This window comes from Sciurus vulgaris (assembly GCF_902686455.1).
Source record: "Sciurus vulgaris genome assembly, chromosome: 12".
Lineage (NCBI taxonomy): Eukaryota > Metazoa > Chordata > Mammalia > Rodentia > Sciuridae > Sciurus > Sciurus vulgaris.
The window spans coordinates 61,568,456-61,584,761 of NC_136473.1; the positions used below are offsets into that span (position 1 = coordinate 61,568,456).

General features: G+C 44.1%; 1 protein-coding gene across 10 annotated transcripts in view; it reads left to right on the forward strand.

The window, feature by feature from the left end:
• The window catches only part of SUSD4 (sushi domain containing 4), a 132,398-nt gene that overhangs the window by 90,772 nt on the left and 25,320 nt on the right, over nucleotides 1–16,306 (forward strand). For 8 of the 10 annotated variants that reach the window (XM_079106695.1, XM_079106697.1, XM_079106696.1 and 5 more), the window contains one exon: nucleotides 1,572–1,759. In XM_079106695.1, coding sequence (XP_078962821.1) covers nucleotides 1,572–1,759 — 188 coding nt within the window. Of the gene's footprint in view, nucleotides 1–1,571; nucleotides 1,761–16,306 lie in introns of all 10 variants that reach the window. The other 2 variants (XM_079106701.1, XM_079106698.1) reach the window with 1 other exon arrangement.

The window sequence follows — 16,306 nt, forward strand, 5'->3', positions numbered from 1 at the left end:
AAGGGAGAGTAGGTATTTTCATTATACATTGTCAACTTCACACACAATTAGTTCTCCCCTGGAAGAACACCAGCTCTGCAGTGTCATTATTCCCTCCAGTGAAACTACTGAAATCAAAAGAAAATTCCATGATCACAGCGGATGCCACACACAACAGAATTCTGTGCCATTGGCAATGTTCTACTGGGCTGCACAGGTTTCTACACCAAAAGGCAGCTAATGCTTTCAGAAGTGCAGATGTAGAATCCAGGTCCAGTTCTCCTCTGACAGCATACGAACTCTGTGCTTGTTGCACTGACTCATTACCTGGCAATGTCTCTCCATGCGTGCTCCTCAGACCAGCAGTTGCAGGGGCGCCTGGGCCTTTAGAGGTGCAAATCCTTAGGCTCCAACCTAGACCTGCAGAAACAGAAGCCCTGGAAGCAGGCCCAATGGTCTGTGTTGCACCAAGCCTTTGGGTCTTTCTCAAGTTTGAAAACCATTACCCGGCAGGATTCTTCACCTATTTCATGTAAAACACAAATGGATTTTCAAAAGTCTAGTGGTACTGGCTCAGGCAGGTTTCCATTCCATAATCTGCCACCCATGGAATCAATTTTGAAGCATAACCTTCCTAAGCCCCTTCCACACCACTGAAGCTTTTGGAGTGTATCTCTCCTAAGGTCTCTTCAGTGGATCTCAGCCCTGACAACACCTTAGGATGACTTGGGGAATTTTAATAAAAGACAGTGATCCCCAAACCCAGGGCATGGGGCTGGGCATTAGTGTTTTTGAAAATCCCCTCAGGTGATGTCAGTGTAAGTGTACAGTGAGAGCCAGAACCACCTGACTAGGTATGCCCACCCATATCACACACTCAACTACTTTCCCTTACCCTCATTCCTGACTAATTAGCTGACACTTTTAGTCCCATTTGCAAATATACAAGCAAATATCTGCATTATATGTAGAATAAGGAGTCTGTATGGTGAAAACCAAAGTACTTCCTTCTTCAGAGGCTATTATATTATGTGGTATAGAGGTGGTATCCCCCAAAAGCTCATGTGTGAGACAATGCAAGAAAGTTTAGAGGTGAACTAATTGACTAATTGGGTTACAAAAGTCTTAACATAATCAGTGCATTAATCCCCTAATAGGAATTATGTGGGTGGTAACTGTATATAGGTAAGATGTGGTTGGAGGAGGTGGGTCCCTGAGGGTGTGCCCTTGGCATTTATATTTTGTCTATAGTGAGAGGAGGATCTCTCCCCCCGCCCTCCTCTCCTTCCTGGTGCCATGTTCTGAGCCACTTTCCTTCACCACACTTTTCTGCCATGATGTTCTAAATGAATGAAATTGACCATCTATGGACTAAGACCTCTGAAACTGTGTGCCCCAAATTTTCCTCCTCTAATAGTTCTTATTAGGTTTTTTGGTAGAGGCAAAAAAAAGCCAACTAAACCAGGCAATGTTGTTTTGTTTGTTTCTTCTATGCAGTGGGCAATCCTGAAGAGTCCCAGTGTGCTGTTTGACTTTCAGATGTACAAAGATGACCAAGTGAAACTTTCCCCTTTTTCTTTCACATTTCACAGGCTGCCTGAGACCTCTAGCATCTTCTAATGGCTATGTGAACATCTCTGAGTTCCAGACCTCCTTCCCAGTGGGGACTGTGATCTCCTATCGCTGCTTCCCTGGATTTAAACTCGAGGGGTCCGAGTATCTCGAGTGCTTGCACAACTTGATCTGGTCATCCAGCCCACCCCGGTGCCTTGCTCTGGAAGGTAACACATCTTAGCCTTTTAGAAGTTGCATTTCGGATTATCTCCCACATTGAGGTGGGAGATGGAGAGCTGCAAATGATGGCCAGCAATCCTTTGTTCCCCCAGTCCACTTTTCTTGCCTCTGTCCATGGCAGAGATCACCTGCCATGAAACTATACTTACGCTTAGAGGTAAAACTTGTTTCCCCCATCCTCAGGCTCAAAGGGGAAGAGAGTGGGTAAAAGAAAAAGTTGCAAGCATTAAAGGTTAAACTGCAGGATATTGCGAAGTTAAATGAAATGTCTTCAAAAATTAATTTTCTCTGCACCAAATGAAAACATATTGCATTATGGCATCATTAATCTCACCCCTCGTTTTATTGTTGTGTCAATGTTTCCTCCATATTTCCATGCATTTTATAGCTTGGCTATAAATGTTTTGCTGCAAGCACATCCTTGAAAGCCTGAAAGCAAGAGCTCTTTCTTCCTTGTTTATTAAATCTCTATGATTACAGAGTGCAGATCACTAAAGACCACTAATCAGAGGTATGAGATAGTGAGGGGGAAGGGCATCGGCTGCCAGGATCAAGGCAGTGTCATGGGATGGAGTCCATAAAATCTTGTGCTGGACAAGTTGGACATACTAGTTCAGCCCTCGCTTTCATACCCATCCTGAAATTATGCCTGATGTGATTCTTGGCATCTGAAAAAGTGGGTTGGAGGGGACCTCTATGGGGAAGAAAAAAAAAAAAGAAAAGTAAACCTCCCATCAAGAGCCCTTCTAAACCTGTTTGGAACCTTGGTTGGAAAAGAAACAAAATAAGAAACAACAGAATGTGGAAGCGTGCCAGTTCTTACAGGTTTCCAGCAGCTCTACAGTGTGCAGCTCTATGGGAGGAAGTGAGGGAGGGATGTATGTCTGGAGGGTGATGCTCAGAGGAATCAGAGAAGGCATTTATTCCTACAGGGAAGGATGGACTTGGAGCCCGGAGCCTCCTTGGAGAAACATGGAGAGAGTGGTGGGAGGCAGGGAGAATGCCAGTCTTGGGCCATTTTTTTTTTTGCCATATTCCTAGTCTAGTCATTAGAGTCCCTGCTTCCCTCACCTCCCACCTGTCCCAGCTCCTCTAGTGGACTGGCACCAAGGGTGGAGGTGTTAAATAAAATATAAGACACCCAGTTAAATTTGAATTTCAGATAAATAATAAATAATTTTTAATAGGAGCATGTCCCAAAATGTTGCATGAAACTTAAGGTTAAAAAAAAAATCTTGCTTTGGCTTATCTGCAATTCAAATATAACTGAATGTCTTATACTTCCATTTGCTGAATCTGGCATCCTCACCTCAAGAGACAAGGTCATCCCCTTTGTTACGTGGATTAGCTTTTCTCTTGTCTGGCCACTGCTGGTGGGTCAGGGTAGGCACATGAAGATAGGGGCCTGTCTCCTAGTTCCTGGAGGCTTTTCCATGCCCAGATGACCAGGGATAGAGGGGAAGTTTCAAGATATTATTATTATTATTTTTTTCTGTTTGAAATGCCCATTTTAAATTTTTTTTTCAAGTTTGGTTTAAATGTGTTTCAAGTAGTCAGATTTTGATAAGCTTCATTTGGGGACTTGGAAAGCAGTTTTTATGGAGCCTTGAGAATATGATATGGATAGACATAAAACAAAATCTAACTTCAAGAGGCAACGATCTTAGGCTATAAACAGGGAGCTGTGAGCAGCTTCTGGTTGAAAATGAGTCTGCTTGCTTAACACGTGCCCTTTTCCACTGTAGCCTCAGCTCTGGCTGCAAAAAGGTGCTAAAAACCCAACCTGACATCCCCTGTGCCAGGAAGGCCACTTGAATGTCTTTTTCCCTCAGATTGTTTTTTAATGTTCACATCTTTATTTTCAATACACGTCCCTTTAAATTATCTGATGGAATTAATTTGTGAGCCCTTAGATGTCACACTGGCTAAAAGTACAAAAGCCATGATTCTAAACTGAGAGAGGGTGGGCCAAAGGATTGCTCTTGTCAAAACTAGAAACTGGGTGAAGCAAGCAATGGGCCTGGCATGATGGCACATGCATATGGTCCTAGCATCTTGAGAAGCTGAGGGAGGAGGATCGCTTAAGGCCAGAGTTCAAGGCTAGCCTGGGAAACAAAGACCCAGCAGAGACCCAGTCTATGCATAAGTGATGGATTAAAAAAAAAAGAAGCAAAGATTCATGAGAACATTATCCAGTTGTGCCTAGATATTGGCACTTCTTTAATTCTTTCTTTGACTGTGTATCATCTTTTTCAACCTCAGTGCCTTATTTATGTAACATTGTGGCAGGGTTTCAAAACAGTTGATATGTTTCAAGGAAATATACCCCTTTAATACATCACCCACACTCTCCCCCCCTTCCTGTTTTCCTAAGCACACAATTTGCATGGTTTGATTTTTTTTCTTGATGGCAGAGTAAAAATGATTGCACTGTGCTGTAGAATCATGATGCTATTTGGGGCTTTTCAATATGTTAGGGTCTGCCCCCTATGGTGAGTGAGTGGGTGCTGTACAGGTCTTTATGAGGTTTTTATCCCTTCCCCTTCCTCTCCCACTACTAAGGCATCAGCTGCCAGTATACCTGTCACTCTCAGGGAGCATGTGGTGGCATCTTTTCCCCAACGGCTGCCTACCTTGCTGTGAGCCCAGAGATGAGATCCCTAAGCTGATCTTGGGTATATTGATTAAGACTGTTGGTCATCAGGCTGGCTGGCTTCACATTCTGGGTCTCTTGCTTTGTCACTTTGTCCTGGGACAAGTTGTTTTGCCTCTATTGGCCTCCATTTCCATTTCCTCATCTGTAAAATGGAGGTGGTGATCTACTTACCCCATGGGACAGTGAGTGAGGATTCAGTGCAACAAATCTGATGTATTTAGAGAAGTTTCTGGCACATAGCAAGTGGCCAATCAATTGATGCTTTTAGAGTTGTGTATAAGTCACCATAAAAACAAGTGAGGATCTGGGCATAACTCCCTATGAATAAGGTGTCCAGGCTTTGGGGGCATGTACATTGTGACACTGATTTTGGTTTTTCAGGTGCAATGTTAGTTATTTGCATGTTCTTAGCTATATTTGTATAAGATGGAACAGATATTGGAAAGAAATACTGAACAATAAAGATAATTGCAATTAATTTGGAGAGGTAGTTTCTTAGTCAGGATTTTTCACCACAGTGACCAAAGGATCTGAAAAGAACAATATAGAGAAGGGAAAGTTTATCTGGGGCTCATGGTTTCGTAGGTCTTTGTCCAGATGGCTGACTCCATTGCTCTGGGCCTGAGGCAAGGCAGAACATCATGGCAGAAGGGCATGGAAGGGGAAAGATGCTCAGGACTTGGCAATCAGGAAGCAGAGAGAGCTCTACTCACGAGGGACAAAATATAAACCCCAAGGCATGACCCCAGTGACCTACCTCCTCCAGCTACATCCTACCTGCCTTCAGTTACAGCCCAGTTAATCCATATCAGTGGATTAAGCCATTGATTAGGTGCTACCTCTTGTAACCCAGTCATTTCACCTGAATGTTCTTTCATTGTCTCTCATATGAGTTTTTGGGGGACACCTCATATCTAAACCATAACAGGTGACTACATATGTGCCATGCTCTTGACCAAAGTGTCTGTTTTCTACTACTGACCCCCTTCCTGATGACCAAATCGAGGTTTTTAAAGGTTTAGTAACTTGCCAAAGTCACATAGCTAGTAGTGGGGAAGCTGGAACTCAAGCATGAGTCTTTATCACTTTAAAACTCTTGATCTGAATCTGAGTCTGATTAATTTGTTCTGGTTACTTTATAATCCATCAGGGAAGGTGATTTGGTTTTTTTAAAGAGTCAGAAAAAATTTTTTAAGCTTTATTGCATAGGAAGGAATTTATCTTTCTAATCTAGTTGTCCTCCTTAAGAAATCTCAGATGCAGGGGACCATGAATCCAGAGGGAGGTCCTGCTGCCCACCAGGTGGCTGCCAGGTCTTACTGCTGCCCCCTGACAATGCCCGTTAGTCCCCAGTTATAGTGTTGTGCCTCACTTCAGGCAGTGAGCTGGGCAGAGATGGTTGGTCTCCTTTTACAAATGGGGACACTGACACCTTGGAGGATGGCATAGCTTGTCCAGACCTCCCAGTTCTCTTGAATGGCTCTTTCTGCCACATGGCATCTCCTCTCCCTAGTGGAACGAAGAGCCAATGTTTGACCTGTCACACTCACATGTGAACAGTCCTATTTTTGAAGCCCAGCTTTGGGAGGAGTTGATCATTTGGAAGGAAAGACCTTGGCAGCAGCATCAAAATTGGTGAGAGTTCCAAGGACCAGTATAAAGGTCACGTATTTTGATACTGCACTATTAGACTCAGCTTAGGAGAGGGAACCCCTCACATGTATGCCTCCATGGCCAGGTAATGGATAAAGCTCCTGAAGTCACCAAATCTTGAACCAGAATATTGGCTGCAATATTTTTAAATAGATTAATATACATATTTGGATCTGAAAGGAACTCCATGGGTCCTTGTATGGTGGCCTTTCTTGGGTCTGTGTGCTTTTAGTCATCTGGGTTTATCTTCATTCTTTCCCTTCTCAGGCCCTCTTCATCTCTGAGGATATCACCTCTGCCTGTCTCATTTCCATGCATTGAATCCAATAACTTTTTTAAAGAACCTTACATAATGAACATGGGCAATCTCTTCTAAGTGCTCAGAACTCAGTTTACCTTGCCAGCAGTGTTTACAGAACACCTGCTAAGCCCAGAGCAAAATTGAAATTGAAATTTCAGAGGAATCAAAAAGAAAGAAAAGAGTATAATTCCTTACTTTGCAGAGTTTACAGTCTACAGGGGAAAATGAGAAGACAAATTCCATTATCTAGAGAACAGATCATTATAGATGGCATACACACACACACACACACACACACACCCAGATGCACCAAGGAGCACATGAGAGTATTTGCATTTTGGAAAGGGTAGAAGGACAATTCTAGTAGGTGATATCACAATTGTAGAGTGAAAATTTCTGCCCAGCGATTTTTGGCATTTTTTTGTTTATTTTCCCTGGAGTCCAAAGAGTAGCACACTTTTTGGCTCCACTTGATTCACTCATGTGGAAGGATTGTGCATTTGAAATTGGAGAGCGCATCAGCCCAGGCACAGAAATTAGTGTGTGTGAAGGACACTGGTCCAAAGGTTTGAAGGATGGAACATAGGATATTGAGGGGCATAGAGCAAGGAAATACAGCCACACAGCAGACAGTTACGGGTGAAGACACATGCCCATTTGGGGCAAACTAGGAAGAAGAGGTGCTAACTGTTCAGCATCCCCAAGACAATGTGGTTGGGACTGCAAAGGATGCTGTCCATGCAGAACCACAGAAAAGTGCTCTTTCTCCATAAGAGGAAGGTTTTCCAATGACCTGGTGGTGACACAAAGGTGCTGCATATCTAGTTCAGGAAATTCCTGGTGGCAGCTCGCTCAAATGACATGCCAGCAACAACAGAGATCATGTGACCATGCATCTGGGAGGCAAGTGGCAAGGGTCAAAAGAATAGATGATTAAAGTCAAAACTTGGAATTTGGAGTCCTTGGTAGTAGCTTTCATCCACTTAAAGGCTTCTTTGTTTCCTTAACGTAGGACTTAGATTCCCTAACCAGAAGTCCTCTCAATAGATCTTCAGAAACAACAAGAATGTGGGGGATCAGATCCAGAAAGGACCAATCAAATGTTCAGTGAGATTAGACTTTGGAAAGAAAGAAACCAAAATCAGTGTCATGTGTTCTTTTAAGCAAGTGCCTATGAGGTCCGTGTTCTCATGTTGAGGATTTTGCAAGATCCAGCGCTCACAGTGGCAAATGGGTTATACAAGGTGTCTGCCCTCCAAGGGCTCCTATAGCTCATGTTGCTATTCATGAAATCTCACTATCTCCGCAGGTGGAGCTAGGTTCAGAACATTCTATCTGTAAGGTATCTAGGGTCCCTAGTGGTAAGGGTTACCTACTCTGAGACTTCAGAGGAGGTGTTCTCAAGTGAGGTCTTCCTGGTTTAGAAAGAACTGAGTCATTTTTTGCAGTGTGGGGCTGGCTCCTGGGGAGTTTGATGTGTTTTTTCATCTGCTTTTCCCAAATAGGGGAGTAGATCATTTCAGAAACTGCAGGTGCCTAACGCTTCCTCTGTAATGACTTGGGCAGTGGCTTCCCCAAAGCTGACATTTTCCAGAGGCTTTTTCAGCCCCATGGCTGGCATTTCTTCCAGAAACAAGCAAAACTGACCCCATTAGATGCTGAACATCTGAAACTTTTTGTTTTTAAATCCAACCAGCCCTCAAACTCAGAAGGCCCAAAGTGATCCCCCCACTCCCGCTCATGTCAGGGCTCACATGGACAGAGATGAAGGTTTGATGAGCCAGGGTCGGATTCAATCACACAGAATGCAGCAGTGTGATTTCCTGAGAACCTGCTAGTGCACAGGGTCCTTTTAGGTCTGTGTCCTTTTATAAGAAAAGGAAGAGAGACATAAGAAACTGAAGAACCCTATTTGGCCAAATGAGAAATAACTTGAAAGTTTCCAATTTGAGATCAAAACTCAAAGCCAGCTTGGATGTAGAGCGCTTCCAGCTCCCGAGCTGCATTTTGCAGTGTACTTTGTTCCCGAGTCAAAACACGTTCAGGTACAAGAGGCGCCTGGCATAAGAGGTGCCTGCCATGATTTCTCCCTTTCAGGAATCCAGACTGGGGACTTCAAAGCAAATCCTCTGTAGGGAACAGGAAAGACACAGCAGAGAATCTGGGCTCTTCAGAGAGGCCTTGCCTGCCTTCGGAGAACTCAGCGTGCCAGTGGAGGCAAGCTGCAGGGGATAATACTCACAGCTTCTGTCTGGACTGACCCCCTGGGCAGGTGGGAGGTTCCCATTTCCCAGATGGAAAATTCAAAGCACTAGTAGGAGTCTGGACCTGTTCCCAAGAAGGTGGCTATAAATTATTGTCCATGAGGTGGTTCGCTGTCACCAGGTCACTTCCCCAAACCAGGGTTGAGATTCTCCTGATGGCATTTATGCTCTCCTCTTGCCACCTTTCCCTCACCAGGCAAGTGAGGGAGTCTCAGAGTCTCTCTCCTTCCTGCCCAGTGATCCAAATAAGAAAGCCAGGACACATGCACACCTTGATCCACTGGCAACTACCCTGCAATAGATTTTAAGTAAACAGAAGGAAATGACAGAGGAAAAATCACAGCAGGTGTCTCGAGACACTGACTTTGAATTACTGATCATAGAATACAGAGTTTAGAAGGCCTTTGAGAGCCCAGAATTACCTCCCATGACTACCCTGCCACAGCCAGCATCTCCTTTGTAGAGATGAGTTAGCAGCTCCAGAGCTGAACCAGGGCCTTGTGGCCTGGGAGGTTGGCACACACAGTCCAAGGCTCTGGCACTACTGGGCTGCCTTGAGTGGGGAGGCACACCACTCTGTCCCCTTTCCCTTCCTCCTGTATGTTCTTGAACAGGGAAAAGCAATATTTTGAACTTCCTTGTCCCTTGAGCTACTCCATGACAGAAAGTGCCTCTTTCCTCCCTGTATTCCCAGCTCTAGGGTGTGGTATCACTAACGCTTCCTTCAATCCACTTGACATCAGCGGATGCCTCCTCCCTGTCAGGCACTGTGCAGGCGCCTTTATTGTGTGGTCTCTCACCCTAACAATAGTCATGAGAACACACCTGATGCCAGATGCAGATGGGACTGTATTCTCCTGAGCCCAAGTCTTCTACTGACATCACTCCTAGGACCTAGGGTGCCTGCTGAACATTATGGTCCAGATTCTGATCCTAGCGCTGTCGATTTTTTGGCTGGAGAGAGAAGGAGTTGGAAGAGTTGATCTCTGAAGTGCCCTCCTGGCAGCCACATTCTTTTCACTGCTCTTCCCAGAACTCTTCCCAGAGAGGCTGCCCTGGACTTGCTGACTCTGCAAGGCAGATAGCAAAGAGAAGGGCTGGGGGGCTAGGTTGTGGCTGCTCCTCTTGATGGCAGCTGACATAATCTCCCTGCAGCTCATATTCATGGTCAGCCCATGAGCCTTCCATCACCAGGAGGAAGCAGCGGGATTAGAATAGATGTTTGTGGAGGGTCATCTTACTTAGTAGCAGGCACTTCACTTGTCATCTTTATTCAGCCTCAAGACAATTCTGGGTATAATGATTCTCTCTTTACAGAAAGGAAACAGGCATAGTATCAACCCTTGGCCTTAGAGAGCAAGCCACAGAGCAAGACTCAAAAGCCTCCCTGACCCAACCTCAGGATAGGTCCTTTCTCAGGCACTGTGCTGCCCTCCCTGGGGAGGCCACCTGAATATTCTGCTCAGCCACCCAGGGGAAACTTCTTTGTTCATTAATGTTCCCTGTGGATTTTAAGCATGCAAAAGGTTTTGGAGGAGAGAGGAGAATATGCTTTCTGATTTTTTCCAAGCTGTATCCAGTGGTGAACAAGGAAATCATTTTTTATTTCTATCCATCCCTTTTGCCCAGGTAAGGTTCTGGTGTCAACCAGCATTGTACTGAGTGCCCTGGGGCTTCTGCTTATTAGGAATTCTAGTCATGCTCATCTCAGCTGTAGTGATAATAGCAGTGACCAACTGGTCACTCAACACCCCCTCCCCCAGCTTCTCACCCTTCTGAGTAGACCACCTGGCCAGGGGCATAGTCTCCATTAGCCTATGCCAGCCCTTCAGGCTCCCTGCAGACTCACCCATGATCCTGCCAGCAGCTGGATCCAGTATGAAATTGCATCAGCAGAAAATGAAGAAAAGAGCAGTGAATGCCTTTTCTCTCTAAACTACAGAGCACGGGGGCCTCTGTTCATGGGAAGGTGGAAGGAGGCCTTCTAATTTATCCGCTTGCTCCGAGCTGTCCCTTTCTCTCTGCTTTACCTGATGTTAGAGGCTTATAGGAGGTTAGGAAATGCTTGGTCAGGTGGTTTTGGACTAGTGTCCTCAAGACTCTGAAGCCCAGCAAAGAGGGCCCCAGGTTAGCTTACCTCCAGGCTAACCCAAGCCCCAATGGCTCTGTTTTCCATATTTACACTAGAGATTTATTGAAAGGAAGAGTTTGCCAGTATAACGTCTGAGGATCATTCCCTTAATTCTGACTTCTCAGGAACCCAAGACCAGAGAATTGAAATTATTTGTTAAGGTCACATAAAAATTCCAGCATCTCTTCAGGTTCCCAACCTTCAGGTGTGAAGTAGATGGCTGATTTACAACCCTGATTAGGAACCCAGCTTATAGCAGCCAAAATCTTTTGGGATTTTTAAGTTCTTACTCTTGCAAACAAAAGAATTTCCTGTTTGCTTTGAAGACAAATGAGTGTTCCTGGACCTGGGAAAGAGGAAATCTTGGGCTTTCCTGGTCTTCCATGTTAGGGACATTAGCTAGCAAAGCCCAGTCTGAAACACAGAGAGGTCAATTTGTGAATGGAAATGCATTCTCTGATCTAGACACTTGTCAGTGGGTAACATCCCCTTTGCCTATTTTCTCCCTGGACAATGAAAATTTGTGTAGCTAACACTGTTTGTGTAACAGCCACCTTGCCTGTGAACCTGGAGGAGTATTTTATTAGCAGGAAATGCAAAATAGCAAGCAGTCCTGTTAATTTATTGTTCACAAGCAATAGTAAATTATCCTAATACCATTTCCATGCACTGTTCTTACATGACAGCAGAGTGATTACAAGAAAATAGGTGCTTGCATGCCACACAAATGTGCTTAATTTCTCCTTTCTTTCTGTTTTTTATAACGAGTAATCACCACAGTGGCATCCCTCAGAAGAGGGTCGCACATCACTCTTGCACTCACGTTTAGACTGTACTGTGACTCCAAGAAGCTCCCTCCTCTTCCTCCTCCTCCTTTCTTCTACTGAATTGGAAAACACTGATTCTTTTGCCTTAAGAAAACCAAGAGGCCTCCTTCCTGTTTTTCATGTAGACTCAAGTTCCCAGGCTTTGCTGCTGTTGCTTTCTAGGCTCTTTTTCTCTTGGATGTTATAACTTCTGACCTGCCATCCTGAACTCTCCCTCATCTTCTCTCTCTGGATCTGCTGTCTACCAGCCTGCTCAGCCACTTCACAGGTCCCTGCCTACAGTGCCTACAGAGCCTGGCTTTCCTTTTGCCTCATTGGAAACATGTGACCATCAATCCTCCATTTCTCCCGACTTCCAGAATTATCATTTTTTATTTTTAAACTGCACCTAAGTGTAGAAATTTCCACTGAGGTCAAAGGAACAAAACTGATGATTCTCCTCCTCACAAAGGGGCAAACAGAGTTGATGCTTCACTGGTTTGAACAGTGACTCCCACCAAATCAAGAAAGGAAGAGGACACCAGAGGAGGACCCCAGAAGTCTCTCCCATCCCTGCACACTGTGCTCAAAGCTGGGATCCTGCCAGGTTCATGTCCACCTCCAGGCAGGCCCCTCCCTCCACTCCACTCTCACCTGAGCAGGGCACCTGTCTCAGGGTCTGTGCCGAGTGGGAGGCTGCTCTGTTTGGCATAGGGGGTGTGGGACACGTCCCTTCACCAGATTCATGGTTCTCGACAAAATATATTCTGGTGTTATCCTTCCGTCCCTTCTTATTTTTTGAAAATTCAGACGTGCAAGCTGAAGTCTTTTTCTTATGATGCTTAAATGTCAAGCCACTGAAAGAAGTGCAGAGTTAAGCAACCGCAAAGCCAGGACCAGTGGTTTGAGCCCCTCGCTTGCGCCCCAAGGGTGACTTCATTCTGCTCAGAAAATAGATGAGCACGACAAATGGGAAATTCTCTGCGTTTGTCCTTAAACTCTAGAATATCATCTCCATCCCCCTGCAGGCAGGATTTATTTCCTCCTTCCCTCTCTGGGAAGTTAGGCGACTTGTATTTCAGAGTAGTAAAACCTCTTATGATCAGGTGCCATGCAGAAGATGATAAACCCCCTCAGTCACTTCGAGTCACTTGGCAGTATCTGCAAAGTGGCCTGGGGTCATTCTTATGGGTCCTTTCCTTGTTTCCTTCACCTCCCCACCTCCCACTTTCCTTCTCCCAAATTTCCTGCCTCTTCTGTCAAAGAAACTAGGCATCTGGGGTGGGAGGCAGTGCCTGGCCATACCCATCTTTGTCTTATGTCATTCATCTTTTTTTTTTTTTAATAAAACTTCCACTCACAATGCCCGTGGGTATAATCATTTTCTCTTTTTGAACAGGAGGAGGTTTCTTTTTTATTTGTTTTGGGTTTTGCAAAAAGATCGTACCTGATTCTAAGCTGTGTCTAGATTCCTCTGAAGTGTTTAGAGAAGACAGTGCTTTACCAGAGCTCATCTGTCTCCGCGGATATGGTTTCTGAAAGAAAGTCTAAGACTTTGCTCACACTCGGGTCTGCTTGCTCTTCAATGGATGGGAACCAAATGCATCTTCTAACTCTGCCTCTTCCACCCAGGGGAAGGGATTTAATAGATCCAAGCATTAAGAAGTTGGAAAAATGGTTGGATATTTTTAAAATGCAGCCAATTATGTTGAAATCCAGATTTTAAAACTAGTCCTTATCTCAAGCTATCACAAGGGAACAACAGTGCCTACATCAGTCTGTATTTTCATACCATAAATGTCTTACTCTGACAGAGTTTTTTTCTTTTTTTTTTTTGAAATGAGGAGAAAAGTAAATTCGTAGGAAGCTGGGAAGCCAAGAATTCTATAGACAGCCATGCCTAAAATAGCATTTGAGAGGAACCTTACCTAGCTATACTGCTTGATGTTTTAAAAGACATTGTGGGCCTTTGCATTATCTGTCTGTGATTCTACTCTCCCCAGAGCATAAAAAACCCAGCCTGATTTTGACTAGCACTTCCCAGAGAGAATAACTAGTATCTTCCTGAGGAGTGCTTGGGCTCAAGACTGGGATTCGGTCTTCCTGTGTTGTTTTTACCCCACCCATTGCTACATATCTTACAAGTTAACCACTTTAAGGGACACCATTGTTTCTTATTTCATGGAAATCTTGGTGCCTTGTTATTCCAGACATTCTGACTTTAGCTAGGAAACCCTCCCGCTTCCCAGTGGACTTGGCCCAAAGGCTGGGGCTCCACCTTCCGGGCCAAGGATGGATTCATGCTATATTTGCTTACAAGGGTGGCTGTAACAAAGTTTCACAAACTAGGTGGCTTAAAACAGCCCAGTGAGAGATAGGGATCTACTTGCAATCTTTTACATACAATATCCAGTTTTCCCATCAGCACTTGTTAAAGAGGCTATATTTTCTCCAGCAAAAGTTTTTGGAGGAAAAAAAAGGGGGGATCCCATGGAAATAGAAGGGACACAGGGTAGAAGAAGGTGATCAGGCAGAGGGATGGGCAAGGGGAGGTCCCGGGGAACAAAATTAATCAAGTGATATTCTATGCACGTGTGAACATGGCACAACGAAACACACTATTCAGCCCAATAAAATAAACAAATTTATTCTCTGCCGGATCTGGAGGGTAGAAGTCCAAAGTCAGCGGGGCTGTACTTCCTCTAACACCTCTTCCCAGCTCCTGGTGGTGGCCACAGCCCTTGGCGTACCTTGGCTTCTAGCTGTATCACTCTGGTCTTTTTTCTGTCGTCACATGAATCCTCCCTAGGTCTTTATCTTCACATAGACATTTCCTTTCTGTGTCTCTCTGCCTCTTCTTTTAAGGACCCCAGTCATATAGGATGAAGGGCCACCCTGCTATAGTGTGACCTCATCTTCTCCATCTACAATACACCCTGTTTCCAAATAAGGTCACGTTCATGGGACCTGGCATTAGGACTTCAACGTAAGAATTTGTGAGGGTGGAGGCCCTAATTCCATGCTGTCCCCACCTTGGGAAGAAGCAGCCTTCCCCCTTTGAGTTCCCTGTGCTTCTTGCTTCCAGGTTAAAAGAACTATCTTCGAATCTTTCCAAACCCTATTTGACCAGCATCCTTTGAACTGCCCACTCCCTGTTCCTGAGCCAACTTGTGCTCTACCCCAGTCTATGTCTGCTGAGCCAAAAAGGGGTTCTCCTTCTCCATCTATCAGGATTCCTCCATCTCTTCTCATCTCTATAAGCCTCATGGCTTTTCCAAACTCTAACCCCACTGTGCATAATACATATCTTAGTAAATAAAGAAATCATTGCTCTAAAATCTGGCTGTTGAGATGCCCCATGCTCCATTTCCTTTATGTACACTTAAAACCCCATGGCAAGTCTCAGTGAAAGACTTCAGTAAATGATTCACAGTCAGCCTCACATATGGTCCAGTCCAGCTCTGCTATTTACTCGCCAGGTGACCTTGGGGAAAGAACTTCACCTTTCTGAGCTTCAATTTCCTTATCTGCACAAATGAGGCAATAACAACACCTGCTCTGCAAGATTATTGCTAGGATCAAGTGAAATAGGTATGTATACTGCCCCCATAGTAGATGCTTGTTAAATGTTATAGTTGTGATTACAGCTTGCCTTTTGTCTCATGGGCAATAATGTAGCTAAAAATAATAACTATCTCTTTTTTATTGAGCATCTACTTTTGTGCCAATCATTTGGTGCTTATTGATTTACAGATATTATTTCTAATTGTTATAAAAGCCCTGCAAGTAAGCATCCTGTTCCTGTTTTACAGATGATGAAAACCAAAACTTAGAAGGAAAATGAAAATAAAATTTTAAAAAATTTTAAAAGTAAAATGGTCACATAGCTACTCAGTCCTTGAGCCAGGATTTGAGCCCAGGGCAGTGCACTTGACCCTACATGTAAAGCTGCCTCCAGTGTCCCACACTAAGCCACCCAGGTGTGTCTTCTAAGTGTCTCTTCTCTCACACTCTTGCTTTCATACTTTGTCCTTTCTGTCCCCCTAGCTGGCTTTGACCTTTCTCCCTCCTTTCACTGTCCATGTCTTCTAAGGCAGCATTTCTCAAATTTGTTCAGATGTCAGAAAAGCATGCTTTCCACAGAATACAATGCTTTTTTTTTGCAGAAGAAATACTAATAAAATTAATTATATCATGCAAATCTTTGAAGCACTTTTACCAACATAAAATGTAGCTACTTTCGATGTGTAACCTAGACTCATACCTAAAATCATGTATGCACTTGTACACACACACACACACACACACACACACACACACACCATGGCTAGGAACAAAGCATGATTAATTACTTCCCACTTTTATTAACTGACTACTTGATTATATATCTCCTCATCTGCTAGAAGTTGCTATTAGACAAGAACAAGAAGGCACCAAAAAAATTTTAGAAAAATAAAATTAGGAGAGAAAAAATTGAGGTTCAGAAACAAGAAGGCACCAAAAATATTTTAGAAAAATAAAATTAGGAGAGAAAAAATTGAAGTTCAGAAAATCCCATAACATTAATTTATCTGTGTGCCAAGTTGGTCAGGTTTATGGACGGAGAGGTTGAGGATCCCCAATATACGCTGGCAACATTGAACTCCAGCACCATCTCTGAGGGTGGAAAGATTTGCTGGTTCCAGAGAGAGGCAGAAAAGACCAACTCTAAACGCTCCTTTA